This window comes from Nyctereutes procyonoides, unplaced genomic scaffold (genome assembly GCF_905146905.1).
Source record: "Nyctereutes procyonoides isolate TBG_1078 unplaced genomic scaffold, NYPRO_anot_genome, whole genome shotgun sequence".
NCBI lineage: Eukaryota > Metazoa > Chordata > Mammalia > Carnivora > Canidae > Nyctereutes > Nyctereutes procyonoides.
In genome coordinates this window covers 20861785-20881164 of record NW_026575047.1, presented here as the reverse complement: position 1 = coordinate 20881164, position 19380 = coordinate 20861785, and the positions used below count along the sequence as shown (strand labels likewise).

General features: G+C 50.0%; 1 protein-coding gene across 3 annotated transcripts in view; it reads right to left on the bottom strand.

The window, feature by feature from the left end:
- Positions 1 to 297: 297 nt before the first annotated feature.
- CRMP1 (collapsin response mediator protein 1) overlaps positions 298 to 19380 on the bottom strand; it is a 73882-nt gene continuing 54799 nt past the window's right edge. For 2 of the 3 annotated variants that reach the window (XM_055326236.1, XM_055326237.1), the window contains exons 7-14: positions 18350 to 18418; positions 17004 to 17124; positions 13723 to 13879; positions 12300 to 12441; positions 11249 to 11419; positions 7411 to 7590; positions 4235 to 4400; positions 298 to 1714 (exon numbers count right to left, since the gene is read on the bottom strand). In XM_055326236.1, coding sequence (XP_055182211.1) covers positions 1623 to 1714; positions 4235 to 4400; positions 7411 to 7590; positions 11249 to 11419; positions 12300 to 12441; positions 13723 to 13879; positions 17004 to 17124; positions 18350 to 18418 — 1098 coding nt within the window. In that variant the 3' untranslated portion in view covers positions 298 to 1622. Of the gene's footprint in view, positions 1715 to 4234; positions 4401 to 7167; positions 7591 to 11248; positions 11420 to 12299; positions 12442 to 13722; positions 13880 to 17003; positions 17125 to 18349; positions 18419 to 19380 lie in introns of those variants that run through there. The other variant, XM_055326238.1, reaches the window with a different exon arrangement.

The following is a 19380-nucleotide window of genomic DNA, read 5'->3' as shown; positions in this document are numbered from 1 at the left end:
ACCATCATCAAGATCGTCAGCATCACCATCACCACCATTATTATCCGCCACCATCATGACCACCAACATCACCATCATCACCACTATCACTACTACTAGTGGCAAATTGGGACACGCAACTTTGAGTTTTTACTCCTCATGATGTGCATCTGCTCCTGGAACCAGAGGGAAGAAATGTGATGTTTAGAAGGTTGGAGTTCTCAGTCTGAGGTAGACTGTAACCTACAAGAAGACAGTGCACCAAGGATGGGCCAGGCAGGAGGGAATGGACGTGTGCTTTCAAACCATGTTATAGAAGCCACCTACTAAAATAAAATATAAAATAAAATAAAAAATTAAAATAAAATAAATTGAAAAAATAAAATAAAATAAAATAATAAAATAAATAAAATTTAAAAAATTTAAAAATAAAAAATAAAAAATAAAATAAAATAAATAAATAAAAAATAGAAGCCACCTACTTTTCCCACCATGACCTCTGGGACTGAGATCAACACTCCACACCTCATGACTGGCTCCCTCTCCTTTCTCCCCTGCTTCCCCCAGTGTCTACCGAGAGTGAGTCCTGGGAAGCAACTCCAATCATTACGAGGAAGAGTGCTGAGCATTTGCACCTCACCAAGCAGCCACCCTTAAATGAAAGTACTCAAGTTGGGCCAGCAGGCTGTTTATTTTCTTTATTTTTTCACAAGCTTTGAATTCAGAAATAAGAGCCACAATAAGTCAGTTGTTAAGTAAAAATGGGGGTGATTACAAAGGAAAACTTTGTACAAAACTTTAAAAATCTGACTGCCCCGTCAACCACCTCGAAGGGACCAGGAGTGGGGCAACAGGGAGCAGCTGTCACCCCACTGTTGTCAGCCCTGATGGGGGTGGGGAGACCCCTTTCTGAGTGTGAACCTGGCTAGGCCCGAAGTCGGAGCTGGCTGGAAGGACACACAGACCAGAAGACGTCATGGCAAGTCACAAGTGCCACGGAGACCAGGGTTTCTGACACAGGACGTGGATGATGCTTCTCTGCAAGCACTGGAAGGCTCCCCTGCCTCTGAGAATTCACAGAAGGTTCTCTCAATGGGAGTGGGGTGGGGAGGGGTGGGGCAGGCTGCCTTCTAAGCATGGACCTGGGGTGGGGGCAATGAGTAAACATCTTCGCATTGAGTTTTGGAGTTGCCCCTGAGGGCTTGAGGTCTCGGCATTGTGTCTACATTGGTCCTCGGCGATGTTCCGTCAGATGCACTCACAGACTTGCATACATAATTCAGTAACATGCATCAACTATCCTAGAACAGCTACAAGGGTGCAAAGGAACCACCCCGAGAATCATGGAGCCTGTGGAGTCAGAAGTGGAGGGGACAGTACAAGACGATGCTAGAACCTGTGTTCACTAAGGAGGGAAATGGAGACCCCATGCTCTGAGGTGGAGTCGGCATGAACACACAACTGTGGGGCAAGGAGTTTCCAAGCAAACACACCACACTAGTACCACTTCTTCCTAAACAAAAGAGGAAAGAACATCATTCAATTTTCCCCCCATCAGTACCAAATTAAACTGCGGGTTTCCCAGACCCTGACAGGGAAAGGAATGGACATTATTCCTAGCTCATCCATCCACTCGTCCGCCTTCAGCCGAGGCTGGTGATGTTGGAGCGGCCTCCGGGGGGCGCCACGATGCGGTGGCCAGTGCGTCTGGGATTGTTGTCATCTATCTGGGCACCTGAAAGAGACGGAGCCCATCACTTCTGACAGGTTCCACCTGCTGCCCCGGAGGGCAGGGATGCCGAGCCCTTGTCCGGACACGCCCTCCAGCCTCTCCACCCAGGCTCACCTCTGGGACGGCTCCCCAACATCCATGGGTTCACTGCTCTCAGGCCCTGGGGTCACCCTCTTGCAGCCCTGACTACCCTGCACTATTTCTTGCCTGGTTCCATGTTCTTGAGACACATGAACAGAGTGCCCTACTGTGTGCAGGCACAGAGTTGATGCTTTAACATACAAGGTTGAGTTTAGGGTATACAGCAGTACTATGAAGGGGGTGCTTTTACCCCAAATTTACAGATGAGGAATCGGATACTCAGGTCATGCACCCTGGGGGACAGAGCTGGAGGGTGGGCGGGCCAGGATTCCAGCCCCAACTGGTTTGTCTCCATAGCCCCTGCTTCTCCAGGAGTCAGAACAACACACAGCAGAGCCTGATGCTCCAAAGGTGTTTATGTACGGTATGCATGGGAGTGCACGTATGTGTGCGTGTGCGTGTGTGTGTGTGTGTGTGTGTGTGTGCGTATGAACTACTCAGAGCTCAGAACTACCCACCTGGTTTGCAATGGCCAGATCTGCGTGGAGGAGAGACATCACTTTTTTTGTTTTAAATCTGCAAAGCCAACCATTTGTTCCAATCTTACACATTCTTTTGCAGTTAAAGATTTAAAGCTCCAGCACCAAGCCCAGGGCCCGGTGCTCAATAAAATATGTCTTCAGTGAATAACTAGTGACTGATGGACAAAGGTAAAAAGGAGAGCTAGCGTGAGAGGGCTCCGGGGTCCAGTCCGAAGATAGGTTCCAGTACAAGTCATGTCTGGAATCCGGATGATCTGGAATCAGACCCACCCTTCCCGTGGCCTTCACTTCCTTTTCTGTAAAGTGAGAGTAGCGCAGGTGGAGTACCTTCCATCTCTGCCACTGTCTGATCCCTGAAAGCCACTATGGACGTGGTGTCGTGTGCTGATTTTCTCATGGTCCCCTTGGAAGATACCACGTCTTTCTGGTAAACCAGGAACTTCCTTAAGTTCCAGAACCAGAAGTCAGGCCTAGTGCTTAGTGCCCATTTCTCTCATAATCTCCCCATCTTGCTGGTTACAGGTCAGCTACTTCGCAAACACCTGTCGGGCAAAAGGACACTAGTGCAGTAAATCACGCTGCACCTCTATAAAGGGACATCATGCGGATATTTAAAAGGCATCTGTGAAATCATTCCTGATGTCAGAAAGCCTACGGTGCTGGTAGCGAGCAAAGTCACCTGTTAACTTGCCCTGAAGCTGGCCAGAGAGGTACAGTGGGTCTGGGAGAGACGGAGCACCAACCAGGGCACTGGGTGGCAGTGGTGGGACCCTTCCAGCAGACTTTCTATTCAGTGTTTCTGTAGTTCTACGATAGAGGGGCTTGCCCTCTGTATTTAATAGCAATGGTGAATCGCATGTCTTGAGAAGAGAGGCCTAGTCTGCAAACTCCATGCAACCCCACCCAGGGGCCTTGTCCTGGGACTGCGTCCAGTCTCTGTTCTGTCGACTGAGCATCAGATGAGCTACTTGAGTTGTGTTGTGGGTCCATTTGTGGAAAAATTACTAGTTATCTTTAAAGACTGGAATCACACTCAGTGTGTGAGAAAGTCTTGCATGTAGTCTCATGGAAAGTAAAATGAGCTGCACTGGGGACCCACGCCCCACCACAGCTTATGTGCCCCCACTGCATAATCGCTGAGACAGACACTCCTCCGATATATGCTCCCACAATTTAAATGGATATTCATCTCTTTCTGCCCCTCCACTCTCTTTTGCCAAACATACCAGCTTTTGTTTAAATGGCTCTCACTCCTGTTAGATCAGAGTCTGCAAACCATGGACGATTGACAAAGCTTGGCCATCACCTGTTTTTGTATAGTCCATGAGCTAAGAATAGTTTTTTACGTTTTTTAAGAGTATTTTTCAATGCTGCATTTGAAATGGCTACTTAATACCCTCAATTTTGCCTCTTGGCTGACAAAACCTAGACTATTTATGATCAGGTCCTTTAAGACATTTGCTGACCCCGGAGCAAAAGTGGGGGCAGCCCAGCTGTGTCTCATTCATCACGGTACTCCTAGCTCCTAGCCCAGGGTATATAAACATGCCTCGAATACTCTGGGGGACAGAATTCCAGTTCAGCCTCCCAGGCATGTGCGTGTCTGCCCTCCTGTGACGAGCTGATGAAACTGCAGCATCCCTGGGGCCGAGGGACCACGGTCAGCTTCACAGGGAAGGTGTGCTTAAGGATGAGCTCGGCCAATTTTTGTGCAGACTTCATAGCCAGGGTCAGGTATCTCTGTGTAGCCCCTGTGGGCTCCCTCTGTTTCCTGACCTCCCCCGCCCACTCTGCCGCTCCCAGGAGGAGAGGTGATGGGGCTCCCCACCAGCCCCTTGCTTTCTCAGCTAGTGCCTGCGGGGTCCGCTGGGAAGCGCCGTGGGCGTGGGGAGCCTCTTACCTGATAAACTGAAGTTGGACTGGTGGAGGTTTCTGATGGGCGGGGGCTGGTGTTTGGAAGGCGAGGACTTGGCAGAGGGAGCAGGAGTTGCATATTTGGGTGTGGCTGGCACCTCGTACACAGGACCGTCGTACATGCCCCTGGGAACACCTTGCAACCCCGAAACCTACACAGAGGGAGGGGAGGGGGACCGATGGGCAAGATGCACCTGTGCCTTCCCTTTCAGGCAGGCTGGAGCCCTGCAGCCAGTGACCCGAGGTCAGCTCGGGGACACACGGGTGCATTCACCCAGACACATGCATACATATGTGTGCACACATACCCCTCATGCATGCACCCATTTACTATACACACACACATGCACACACACACCCAACATGTGTGCACCCACTTACTCCACATACACACACACGCCCATACATGTGTGCACACATGCCCTGCATGCACGCACCCTTACTCCATATACACACATGTACAAACGTGTACACATGTGCACACCCTGCATGCACCCACTTACTCCACATACACACACGTACATAGACACATGCATACACATGTGCACACACCCTGCGTGCATGCCCCCACTTACTCCACATACATATACAGACACACATGCATTCACATGTGTACGCATACCACATACATGCACTCACTCCACGTAATGCATGCACACGTGAGCATACACATGTGCACACACACCCTGTATGCATGTACCCACTTGCTCCACATATACATCTGTACACACGTAATTCACACATATCCCCCATGTATATAACCCAACACACATATAAAGACATGCACATACATGCATATACGCACACACACTCAGAGCTTCATACAGGTGGACCCTAAACCCATTTTCAAGAGGAGAACACTTTCCCTGACATGCCCCACCATCCCCCTCAAGAACCACTGAATTGTCTATGGTCTTGCAGAAGGTGAGCCCAAGACAAGGATCTGGAGACAGATAGTTTATTTGGGAGGTGATTCCAGAAAGGAGGAGGGGGAGAAGAAGGAAGAAAATTGGGCACATGGTAGGGTGACGGGGCCACCTCTGAGGGCGGCCAGCTCAGGGAAACTTGGAAATGCACATCTGCATTGACCCTCTGGGGGACAGGGCATGGACCAGGCTCTCTATCCCACGGGTTGAGCATTGCCACAGGGGAGCCCTCCATCCCAGACTACTGTGTCTGGCCACCTTTCTGGTCTATTTTTCATAATACCTGCTTCCTGCACCTCTGGGGCTTCCCTCAGTGCCGGCTGGTTCAAAGTTTGCCTCCCCACCTCCCCACACCCTTCAGGGACCTACTCCAGGCTCAGCTCAACTCAGCTAGTTCTGGGGCATATCCTGTCCCTCACATGGTGTGGCTCCTATCCTCTTCCCCCAGGCATGTGGGGAAGGAGAGCCCTGGGTGGGGACCCGGCCTTCTGGCTACTGCAGGTGACAGCCTCACACAGGTACCAGGTACCTGCTCTCACAGACATGGCTGCTAACTACAGGCCTCAGGTCCAAACCCATGTAAAGGAAATGAAGCTGGCCAACATGTGTTTGGGCCCCTTAGCAGGTGTCCAGCTGGGAGTTTACACAAGTCTCCTGTCTCTAGCAGCCGCTGTGGTTTCTCAGCCCCCTCGGCCTTCCATGGCCATCTCTCAGATCTGACTTGCTTATTCTTTGTGTCCGTCCTTTCCCCATCTGACGTGCAACGTCTGAACAATTTGTAATGTCTGACCCAGGGTGCTACACCTTACAGGACATGGAAAGACATTAAGCATTATAATGTGAGCCTGAGAGAGTCTGGGGGTGCCAGGTTTCTGGGCTTTTCCATCAAAATTGGTGGTGGTGGCAGCGGCATTTAAGAAGTACAGGAAGAGTGGGACCATACACAGCAGGTGGGCACATGTACATGTGTACACACACATCCATACACACACATGTGCATGTACACGCAGGCATATACACACTATGCATAACATGTACACATACATCTATGCATGCACACATGTGCACACATGCAGGCATATACACAGCTACACATTGCATGCACACACATGCACATACATCTATGTACACACATGCGCACACACATGGCGGCAAATACAACACCGACACACTGCATGTACACACATGTACACATGCATCTATGCACACACACATCTGCATACACATGCAGGCATATACACACGGCATGCATACATATGTACACATACATCTATGCACACACATGTGCACATGCACACAGACATGTACCCACCTACACAGTGTGTACACATGTACACATACATCTATGTGTGCACACAAAGGCATATGCACACATGACATGCACACATCTATGTACACGCACACATGTGGACACATGTAGGCATGCACATACATCTATGCATGCACACACATGTACACACTCATGCGCACACACATGCAGGCATATACACACACCTACAGACATGGCATGCAGACACGTACACATACATCTATGCACACACACACACACATACACACACTTGCTGGCCTTTCCAGCAAACATCAGCCATTTAGTGTGGGAAGCAGCTGGTCATGGTGACAGGAGGGACCCAATGAGGGAAGACGATGGGCCCAGAGGTGGGAGTTTATCTAAAGCGTGAGCAAGCTCCCTCTGAGCTGGGCCGGAGAAGGGCTGGCGCCTGCTAGAGGCCTGCCAGGGTCTCCCACGTCCCTGCCAAGACTCTTCAGAGAAAGAGATGCAGAACGGAAGGGTAGGGAGGGCAGGGAGAGAAGAGGGAAGGTTTGAAGGGCATGAGATGCAGTTTTGCCATCCCTCTGGTGTGCTGGGGGTTGTTTGTTTTTACCAGAAGGACAAAGCCTAATAGGTTCTGGCTTTCCCAGCTGTGTGATGCTGGCCAGTCCACTGCTCCAAGCACTGCAGTCTGATCCGCAGGAAGGTCCTGACACTCAAAGATCAGGAGGTGAGGCCCCTGAGATGATGTGGGATGTGCACCCTGGAGCAGCTCAGTGTTACCCCCACCACCCTCCCATCCCTCACGTGCACACCCCTTTACAGCCTGCAAAATCCTGGCACCTGCACTCCAGCGCCGAGACACGGGCAGGGCAGTGTCACGGCTCACTGGACACAAGAGGAAAGGGATGCTGACGTGGCCGTGACTCGTGAACTCTGCACACACCGGACGCTGGACCCGCTCACCTTGCTCCTGATCCTGACACGCTGGTAGAGATACTCGGGGAAAGGCTTCCGGGGGATGAAGCGGCCCATGCCCTTGTTGACATTAATGTTGCCGTCCTCAAAGACGATCTTGCCCTGGCTGATGACCACCAGCGGGGAGCCGTGGCACTCCATGCCCTCGAAGATGTTGTACTCCACCGCCTGCACGGCAAGAAACACAGCTGTGCCCTTGCCGCTTTCTGCATGGGCCCTGAGGCTCCCCACGGCTTCCCGGGGCACTTGCAGCACTTGCCCCCTGCAAACCTCTCCTTTGGGGCCATGCAATGGTCCATTCTCCGTGTCTTCATTAGCATAACCGACCCTCGCCCTTGGGCATTAGGCTAAGGGTGGTTTCATAGACCCAACTAATGTCTGAGGCATCACAAACATGAACGGGTGCCCCCTGTTGTCTGGCAATGTGGCTGCTCTGACTACAATGGGCATTTTTGTGTCTTAAAAAAAACTATCTTCTTGGGCAGTCCAGATGGCTTAGCGGTTTAGCACCGCCTTCAGCCCAGGGTGTGATCCTGGAGACCTGGGATCGGGTCCCACATCAGGCTCCCTGCATGGAGCCTGCTTTCCCCTCTGCCTGTGTCTCTGCCTCTCTCTCTCTCTCCCTGTGTGTCTGTGATGTGTTTAATGAATGAATAAATAAAATCTTAAAAAAATATATATTCTTTAGGGTAGTTTTCTATAATTAAGTTACTGGGTCATGAGCTTTTTCAGGGTACTTGTTGCATATTGCCAAGTGACTTCCCAAAGGCATCAGACCAACTGAAATTATGGCAATGGGGGAGAGCGATACCTCATTGATTTCATGTCCATGGATTCCCTTCCAGCTCTGAGTGTGGTCACTTTTATCCTTCCTTCCTTCTTCCCTCTTTCCTTCCTTCCCTCCTTCCTTCCTTCCTTCCTTCCTTCCTCCCTCCCTCCCTCCCTTCTCTCACTCCTTCCCACCCTCCCTTCCTCTCTCCCTTCTTTCCCTCCTCCCTCACTCTCTTTTTGCTAATTTGAATGACAAAACACGTTCTTAAAAACACACATTCCCTTCATAATCCCTAAAGGGAATGTAACTACCACTAGCCAGCTGTTTCTTATTATTTAAAAAGTAGGTCATCTACACGATAGAAGAAAAATAAAAAAGCACAAACGATTTTTGATTTTAAAAAGTAGGTCTCTCTTCTACCTTAGACTGAAATATCTGCCTTAAAGACATTCTTCTGAGCCCCCAGATATTTTCTGAGCATGAATAACTGTCTCAACATTGCAGGAGCTCTGTACTGATGGCTTTCACCTGAATTTTTTCTCCTGAGCTCAGAGACTGTTCCATATGGGCACAGGTACCTGGATTAAAAAATCTTAACACTCTAAACCACGGAACCATATTCCCTCCTATGGCAGTGTAGTATCATTTCCAGAGATTGATAACTGGATTGTTTCCTTGCTTTTGCTAAAACCCATACTGAACCAAGCTTCTGTGTGTCCACACTGGCATGTGTTAACATCTTTCTAGATGTAGAGTTTGGGGCTAAAGAGTAAATGGATTTTTATTTACTTATTTATGATAGTCACACACACAGAGAGAGAGAGAGAGAGAGAGAGGCAGAGACACAGGCAGAGGGAGAAGCAGGCTCCATGCACCCAGAGCCCGACGTGGGATTCGATCCCGGGTCTCTAGGATTGCGCCCTGGGCCAAAGGCAGGCGCTAAACCACTGTGCCACCCAGGGATCCCGAGTAAGTGGATTTTAACTTTGATAGACTTGTCTTCCCTTGCCTGTGCCCCATGACCTGACCCCACCTGCATCCCATTAACCACCAGCATCTCAATCGCTGCATGGGTGAGAAATAGCATCATACTCTTGAGATTTGGATTTGGTTAATTATAAGTGAGACTGGGTCTGTTTTTAAAGGTATATAAGTTGTTTGTATATTTCTTCTTGTGTAAATGTGTCTCTGTACACTGTTTATTTATTAGGCACTTGGTATTTTTCTTACTAGTTTCTTAGACGTTTGATGTTAAGGAATTTATCTGTTTGTCCTGAGTATCATCTGGCTGGCTGTCCTCTGCCTTGTGATCTCATATAAGATAATAATAATAATTATTATTATTATTATTGCATATTATTTTATGCCATACAGAGGGGTTTTTAATTTGTAAAATTAAAACAGGCCAATCTTCCCCTTTACACTTTCTTAAGTTTTGTGTCTAGCTTAGAAAGATCTTCTCCCCTTCAAAACTATCATTTCTAAAAACATACTTTATTCTAGTCCTTTGGTAACTTTCATTTCAACCTTTGATCCATTCTGAGGTAAATAGCACAGCAGAGGTCAGGCCATCGGGGCCAGATGTTGGGACCCACCGGCTGATAACCACCTCTGTCCAGCTAATCTGAATGGTCTCCACATTGTAAACCAAATTCTAACGTGTGGTCAGGCTACTGCCTGGCTATCCCCCTGCCATGCCAACAGCAAACTGCCCTAATGGTTGTAGCTCTACAACCAGTTTTAAGAACTGGGATGAGCAGGGCTTACCCCTTAGCTTTCTAGAAATGTTTGACTATCCTCACATTTAGCACCTAGGACCTCTGTTTTCTAGCTAAACAACAATTCCATTGAGTTTTCTGATGGGAATACTTCAAACTTGTAGATTAAATTAGCAAGAATTGCTATGTTCACTCTACTGAATCATGTTAGCATAAAAGAACTTGTGTTTATATGTCTTTAGTTTTTATTGTTACTAGAAACAAGATATTGATTTCCATTCTATTTTTTCAAAGTGTTTTTGAATTACTTCAGAGAAAAGCTATTGCTTCTTTACATTGATTTGTAATCAACCAATGGGTTCTCTTATCACTTCTGATGGGTTTTAGGAGTATCCTTGGGGTTTCAGGAAATAATTAGATCCACACACAGCTGCTAATACTGAGCCACACTCTTGGTTTGTAGCTGCCTCCCAGGATCCAGGCATATGGTGTGCTCTCAGTTATAACATTTCCTAATCTAATGCTTCCAGTATCACCCTAAAGTGACCCACTGCATGGTGACTTACAGCCCAAAGCCCAAATATGGGGTATGTGATGCCCAAAAGGTGGTGAGGAAGCAAGCCCTACCAGTTGAAACTGGCCAACCTCCCAGCTCAGCTTACTCAGTCCTGCACGGCCCGCAACTCCTCATGCTGAAAGAACATGGCGTGTGCCATGTGGCGCTCCTAACTGGGGAGTTCTTATGTGGCTCAGGCTTATCCCCTACAGATGCTACATTCGATGTCTCACAACTACATGGAGATTTAAAAACTTTCATTTCTGAAAGGTAATATGTGAACGATGTAATAATTCAAACAGTACAAAGGACAACAATCAAACAAAACTGCTGCCCCCATCTGGGAGCCCCAGGTCCCTTAGTCCCCACCCCAGAAGGCAGTTATTATTCTTCAGTTCTTTTTTATCCTGGAAAAGACAAACTGACACTGACAAATGGAGAACGTGTTAATATCCATGAAGAGATAATCCTGGACCTAATACTTCTCCTCTGAGCCTGTGAATGCATGCATCTAGGGCAGGCCCACTGAGAGAGAGAAACTGAGGCAGAGAGAGGGAGAGAGAGAACACATTCAGTTGCACATCAGCAGCTTAGCTGCGTCTGCTGGAAGCCAGTCCCTCCAACTGGCAGAGCAATGTGAATGACTGAGTCATGCCAGATATCAGATCACATCCTGGTTGGAAACTTCATAAATCATCTCTAACTAGAGGCTTCTAAGGTGGTTGCAAAGCAAAGGTCGTATATCCAAATCAGGAGCATCTCGGACAAGCCAGGACTTACCGACTTGTGACTCTTGGCTGTTATGGTCTTCACCTTATCAGGATCCCAGATGACCACATCAGCATCTGAGCCCACTGCAATCCGCCCTTTCCTGGGGTACAGGTTAAAGATCTTGGCTGCGTTGGTGCTGGTGATAGCAACAAACTGGTTCTCGTCCATTTTGCCAGTAGCCTAAAGGCAAGATCCACAGATGAGGAGAATGTCCCATAACAGGGCTGGGGGAAGAGCAGACAGGCACAAATCTAGACCTGCCGACAGGAGTCCTTGAGAGAAGTCTGGATTTTTCTCTTCCCCCGCTGCAAATAGGCCATCATGAAAGGGCACAAAGGCCTGGCCCCATCAGAACGGAAGTGCAAATTGACCACTCAGAGGTATATTGACATCTGCTCAATAACCACTGCGCCATCTTGTCAGTCCCACTGGGTCCAAGTTTAATAGAAAATAAAAATCTTAGGTTCAAGTCAGGGGCCAGAGTGTGACCTGGGGCTTCCTATTGTGACACGACAAGCACCCTCTGTATTCAACCCCAAACACACACACACGGTTTACAAAGTCATCTTTACAGGAACTGTAATGTGGTTACACAAAAGATGTGGTCAAAACAAAGCTAAAGAAAATATTTTGCATCCTTAAAGAATAAAGGGGAGCTGTCATGTCTGTGCTGCTTTGTTAAGAGACACGTTTCCTCGCATGCCCTCCTAGTGTGTTCTGCACCTGCATCAAAGCAAGGAAGGGAGGAGCTTTAAGAATCAGCAGTGCAGAGGCACCTGGGTGGCTCAGTTGGTTGAGCGTCTGATTCTTGGTTTCAGCTCAGGTCATGATCTCACAGGTGGTGGGACTGGGCCCCACACTGGGCTCCATGCTCAGAGGGAAGTCTGCTTCAAGATTCTCTCCCTCTGCCCCTCCCTCTACTCACTCTTCTCACTCTCTCTCAAATAGATAAATCTTAAAATAAAAGACAACCAGCAATGCGCAAAGTGCTAGCTTTTGAGGGGCCAGGCAGGGAGCTTCTAGAATGTTCCTGGGGATAGAAAAACAAGGAACACCTTACCACTGCTTTGTCCCAGACAACAGTCATCCGCTCTTCTATCCCATTGACCCCCTCTGGGATCAGAGTGAAGTTATCCTTGCCTACTGCTTTCTGGGCAGTGCTGTAGGGACAGTGGCCGCTACCTGTGACCTGCAGGTCTCCACTGCAAGGATGAAAACAAGGTGGGGATCAGACTTGAGTTTTAGGTTGAATTTCAGGCACCCAATGTACGCTGTGAAATGAAAACCCCAAAAGATTCTGGGGAAGGGATTTGGGGCACTTCATGGGTATCAGTGAGTGACACTGGAAGGCCCTTTGGGGGCCTGTATCTTATTGGGAAAAGGCTCTGTCAGTGTGGGCTCTGGGCTCTCTGAATAAGACTCCCCAGGTGGGCCTCCTCTTCCTCACCTGGAAGAGTGGGCATCCACCCAAACAAGGTGCCAAGTGAGGTTCAATGGGGGGTGAGGCCATATCAGGCTTGGCTTTGGGGGATGTTGTGGAGACTTGTGTTCAATGCTAAGAGAAGAGGATCCTGGGAATCTCCAGGCAGAGGAGTGGCTTGGTCTGATTTGGGTTTTAAAATCTGGGTGCTTGTTGGGTATAGACTGTATCATGTTAGGGGCATGGAAGGAAGAGCACAGAAACAGGCCTATTGGCGATAAGCCATGACGGTCATCGCCAAGGGGGCAAAATGTGGTCAGACCCTGGGGCCTTTGGCCTGTTTCCTGCCATCTTCAGATATGGGCAAGACTGTGGGAGCAGCAGCTTTGTGGAGATGGGGAGTCTGTCTGGACGTGGATCTGCCCACCAGACATCAGTTTGCAGACAGTGAGTAAGCCTGTGGATAGTCAAGTCAAGGGTTTCTGCACCATTTGGGAGAAAGAAATCTCCATGGTAGGTTCACATCCTCACCCCCGTGGGGCTCCTCCAAGGCTAAGACCAGAAGCCTGGACTTATCCCCAATCCAGCGAATTCCTACTAATCCTCTAGCTCCTGGCCTGATGTTGCCTCCCCCATGAAGCCTTCTACAAGTTTCCTGGTTCTGAGCATGTACCTCTGCTTCCAGAGCAGCCTGCACACCTCACCACTTAGCCTTCTCTTACGGCTTAAGTGTTCTTCCCTCATGGTGGCCAATAGCAGGGAAGGGACCAAGGTGGCTGTGCTCCTACTGTGTGCAGGTACCCAGGAGGTGTTTTGCAAGTAACAGTAGCCACTTACCGAACCCTAGATTCTAGGCCATTTTCTTACACTGTCACACATAATCAGCTCCACAGTAGGTACTATGTTCTCCTCTCCATTTTGCCAATGAGTAAACCAAAGCAAAAAGCCATTCTGGGTTATGTGACAAATACAGGGTGAATCTGGATTCTTGTTTCTAATCCTGGGTGCTTCCCAATATCCCACACTATACCCAGTATCTCCCAGCCACCCCCTCGGCTCTCACCAGGCCAATAGGGAGGTCAAGTAGTCAGGTGTGGTAGGGTCTGGGCTCAGGGGAGGGGAGGTCACGAAGGCCGCTGCCTTGGCCCAGTTCTTGCTCCAGTAGTGGGTGCCATCAGTCCCCAGGCTGGCAGCGATGGGCTCGCCGAACACGAGGGGGCCTGCAGGGACAAACACACAGTCAAAGGTGATGGTCTTTTGAGGAGTGTCTGGGGGCACGAAAGTCAGAGGATCAGAGACAGGAGAACGATGCTCTGAGGAGCAATAGGTTGTCTGCCCTTCTTCCCTGCATCACCACACAGCCCAGTGACCCCCCCGCTGCTAGGCGCTGGGCACCGGCTGACCCCAGCAACCTCCCGGACTGGTAATGCTTTTTAGATTTGAAAAGGACCATTATGCCCTTTGGCAGATCTGTCAGTCCAGGCACAGAGATGGGATGTGCTGTCTCAGTGTGGAGTCTACCAGAAGCAGATCTTCAAACTCAGGAGTCAAGTTCAAGTGTCTTACTTGGGAGGTGATTCCAGGCGGCACTGGCGGGGGATTGAGGAGGTGACAGAGAAAGACGTTAAGAACAGGTGAGTTATGACCAAGTCACGGCCATGGGCACCTGCAGGTCGGGGTCGGGGCCACTGGGGCCTCGGGGAGACTGCTGACCGCACCTCGGGACCGTGCCACCCCCAGGGCGAGGGAGCCGGGCGGTGCATCCACCAACCCACTGCGGGAGGGCTGCCGCCAGAGCATTCACTCTCGGAATCCCAGGCTTCCTTCCGGGGAGCAGGCCAGAACAAAGCCCACAGGCAGAGCCTCAGATCCCCCCGCAGACAGATGCTGCCCGACACAGGCCAGCAGCACTGCCACAGCTGTGCAAGGCCACCTTGCTGCGGCAGCTTTGAGCTCCGGCGATCTGGCTGTCCGGGAGCACGTCCTGCAGCGCTGGGCATGTTCTGTACCCGTGCTGCCCAGGACGGCGGCCACTAGCCTTCCGTGCCTCTCGAGATGTGCAATGTGGCTAGCACAACCAAGGAAGGCGTTTAAAAGTGTATTTAATTTTACTTAATTCAAATTGAAACAGGGCACCTGGGTGGCTCAGTGGGTTAAGCGTCTGCTTTCAACTCAGGTCATGATCCCTGGGTCCTGGGATCAAGTCCCCCTCGGGCTCCCTCCTGGCAGGGAGTCTGCTTTTCCCTCTCCCTCTGCCCCTCCCAACCCCCCGGCTTGTGTTCTCCCTCTCTCTCTCTCCCTCTCTCTCTCGTAAATAAATAAACAAATAAATTCTTCTTAAAAAAATTTAAATCGAAACAGCCACACATGACTGGTGTTCACCATATCCCTCCATGCAGCTGGGACCTGCATGCTAAGCCCCCTGCGTGCTCACGACTACTTCAAGATTCCTGTCACTGCTCTGAGCCTCCGTTTCCTTATCCTTAAAATGGAGCCAGTCCTAAGCAAGCTGCGTTATACGAGAGCACTCTCTTTTAATGCCTCTGTTTGTCAGTTTTCCCTTAAAAACACCAGAACAAGGGTCAAAGCTGCTCTGTCCAACATGGTCACCAGGAGCCACATGTGGCTGTCAGGCACCGGACGCTGGGGTTGGTCTGAATTGAGATGTGCTCTAACAGTGGCAGACACACTGGATTTCAAAGACAGCACACAGAAAATAACACAAAATATCTGATATTTATATATAATTACATGTTGAAACAACAGTTTGGATATATTACATTAAAATATATTATTTAAGATTTTTTTTTCTTATTTATGATAGTCACAGAGAGAGAGAGAGAGAGAGAGAGAGAGAGAGAGAGGCAGAGACACAGGCAGAGGGAGAAGCAGGCTCCATGCACCGGGAGCCCAACGTGGGATTCAATCCCGGGTCTCCAGGATCACGCCCTGGGCCAAAGGCAGGCGCTAAACCGCTGTGCCACCCAGGGATCCCTTAAGATATTTTTTAAAATACAGTTAGTAATACTTTGCATATAGGGCTCCCGGGAGAAATAAGAAGCATGACGTATGCAGTGGATGCTCAATTATGGTTGTTGTGTTGTTGCTGACTTCTGTCTGGCCCTCCGCACTGACCCACAACTCCCTGGTCAGCCTCCCATGACACAGAGAGGGAACAGTCCGGCCTCGTCCAGGTGGTGAACGTCCTTGGCGAATGTCCACCAGGATAAGGACTCCAGCCACTGTCTTTGTATAACATGCTCTACCCCTCTTCTGTCTGTCATTCTCTCTCCCCTTGAGTTTGGGAAGGAAGCTGCTCTGGGGACCTTCTTCATTCTTGGTCTGGTGACTGTTTGGGGACTGTGCACCTGTCAAGAAGTCCTGAGGCCTGCACTCTGGCCCCTGCTCTGAGCCTCCTGCAGATAGAACACACCCACTGAGGCCTTCACAACAGTCCTCAGCACAGCAGGCAGCCTGGTACTGGGACCCCACTAGGAAGGAGAGGGTACCAAGGTAGGATGTGAATGGCCAACCTGGAGCTGAGAAGGGTATCAGCCAACACTCACGGAGCCCTGGGGTTTATCCAAGGACTTTACAGCAATGAGCCCATGAGGTCCATTCAGAGACAAAGCAGCAGATGCTCAAGCGGTTAAGTATTGCATCCATCTTTGAGCTGGGTGGCTGGCTCCCTGGTCCACACTCACCTGATGTCCAGCACGGGGCTATGCCCAGACCCTCTGGCTCTCAAAAACCTTCTTTCTTCCCAACCCACAGCCAAGACTGTGCAGACCCCACAGTTGGCCCTGGATGCAGGCACCAACCATGGGGCCCTAGACAAGAGACCCAGGATGAAGTAAGTACCCAGAGGGGACCAGAAAAAGGGTGGGAAGGATCCCAGAGCTGACACAGCCCGGCCCCATCACTGACTTGAAGTGACACCCAGAACAGAACTGGAACCATGCAGAGCTCTTTAAAATACATGGTCTCAGGGGTATGTGGGTGGCTTAGTTGGTTGAGCATCCAACTCTTGATTTCGGCTCAGGTCATATCTGGGTCTTTAGATCAAGCCCTGCATCAGGCTCCATGCTGGGTGTGGAGCCTGCTTAAGATTCTGTCTCAGTAAATTAATTAAAATAAAATAAATAATAAAATAAAATACATGGTCTCATCTGATCCCACAAGGTGGGATAATTCACCTATGGAGCTCAGAATGCAGGTGTCCGGCAGGGTGTCTCTGCCCTGGGCAGGGACCCCACCAGTGAACTTGACCCTGCTGGACAACGGACAATTCCCTTCCTTATGGCCCAGCTGCCCCACAGGAAGCCCAGGGGCTGGGCTGCCTACCTTTCTTCCTGGCCAGGGTGATGATGTCCGCTGCGCTCTTGCTCATCACCTTCGTGATGTACACCGGGCAGTTGATCCGGCCAGCGATGGTGATGGCCCGAAACACGGCCTCAGCCTCTAGCTGGGGACACGGCAATACACGGGTCACAGAAGGGAGGGGCAGAGGCAGTACCACTCCCCAGGGCTCTCCCTAAATCAAGGTCCTTCAGTTTTCTTTAATTAAGTATGGCCAGAAGCAAATCTATTGCATCAAAGGAGAAAAATATTAATTTCTAAAAAGAAAAGAAAAACTAAGTCAAAACGTATCTGGTTAGAGGGCTGGAAGGCAGTTATATTATGCTTGCTTGGGAGAATGCTGCATGGTCTGTTAGAAGGGGACAGGCCAGGCAGGATAAAGCATCAAAAGGCCCATAAAATCGCCCATTACTTATAAACGCCTGAGGTAAGTGAACGCATGTGTCCAACATACGTTCCTTCGTGCATTCAACAGCCACGAGAAACCGCTTGCTGTTTGGCTTGGTCTCTGCTCCCTCTAGACCTGTGCTTCTCAAACAAAAGGAGCAGACACACGTTTTGTATTGCTTTGTTTTTAATTTCCAGTCTGGTGATGGTCCCACTGCTGGGGACTGGCACTGAGTCTGAGTGCAGCCAAGGGGGTTCCCACCCCTCTCTCCCAGGTGGACACACTGGTCACACGCCTGGAGACAGGGCAATGTCCACGTGCTAGAAGGGTTTGTAAACGCTGCCTCAGGTCTGTCCTGATCTCACAAGGGACCAGGAACACCCCTCAGGGGTCGTGGAGCTCCCGTGCAGAGCAATGCACCAGATCAGGGTAAAGAGTCTATCAACTCATGTGTTGTGTCCTCAGCATCCAGCACAAGGCCAGACCCACAGAAGACACACAGACACACACAGGTACACTCTCTGCCCATCACTCCCAGGGAAATTCATCCATGCTCTGGTCTTAGAACACAGTGGGCAACTTGCAGGGGAAGTTGTTTTGTCAGTTCTAAGTCTTGAACATGCAGCTTCATTTTCCCATCACCAAATATACAAGGTCCTTGGTGAGGATCCTTCTATCCAGTTATGACACTGAACTGTTTGTAGGGCCTTGAGGTGAAGCTCCTGGGCCCTGGGATAAGCCTTTCCCTGGCTTCTCTGATTGATCCCCAGGCTCCAGGGCTCCCAAATCAGAGGGCAGACCCCAGGAAAGGCCATGTGTGCTGGGATGTTCATGTCAGGGGAATGGGGATGGAGACGAGGGCTCTGGCCCGGCTGTTCCAGCTGGAACAGCATCTGGGGGGCCTTCAGAGAGGTCAGTCACACCCCGGGGGAGGCTCTGTTACCTCCTCAGGTCTGCTCAGGGCATGGCCCTCAGGACCCGTGATGCCCATCTCCAAGATCCGCTTCTGTTCCTGTAAGACAAGAGCGCTGAGTCAGAGATTGTAGAATGTCAGCTCGGAGAGGCCAGTCTTCCAGCCCCCTGGTTAGGCAGATGGACAGCTGAGTCCCAGGAGGGTGAGTGGTCTGCAGGAGTCCAACTTGGGCTGCGGGGTGATCCAGTGCTTCTCGACACCTCCACTACACCTGCCCCATTCCGCCCTTGCAACTCTGGATATCTACACCTACACCTGCTCTCTATTCAGTGCCCCAACACCAGTGACAGGTGGGGGTGGAAAGAGATGAGCTCTAAAGACCACCTACTGCCTTGCCAGTCTCTGAATCTGCTGCAGGCCTCTCCTGGGGGAAGAAAGGTAGTGTTTGGGTATTGCAAGAATGTTGAAATCAAAATTCCTAAACTGGAGTCCAGCCACAGAACTGGCCATCTCTGGGACTTTGGGCAGGTTGGTCAAACTCTCTAGCCTCAGCCTCCTCTCCTTCATGCTGGGGACAAGAGTGCCTGCATGTTACAGCTTCTACAATGAGGCAGTGAGGGCGCATGTGTAAGATGCCCGCACAGGACCTGTGTACAGCAGAGCTCGCTAACCGGCAGCGGGCTCTCATTACCCCTCTTCCTGGCGCCGGTCATTCTAGCAGGAAGCCTCTCCCTCAAGCTTGTCATATAGCCTGGAAATTATTCCCTGTGCTAATGCCCCAGATTCAAACCCACTTGCTTCATGCTGTCCTTGCCAAAGGAATACTATAATTTCTCAAAAAAATTTTTTTTATATTGCCCAGATGTCAGCTGTGCTAATTGTCACTGGTGCAGTTTCTGTAGTGTTCTTGGGCACATCTCTACCACGAGCCCCCAGCCCTATCAGCCATGAAAAAAACCCGACATAATTTCAACTGCACCTCTGGTTATTAAGTTTGAGTGAATTTTAAGAATGTAAACTGGAAGCAACTTCAAGGTCTAAGAGCTGGGCTGGATTTCAGC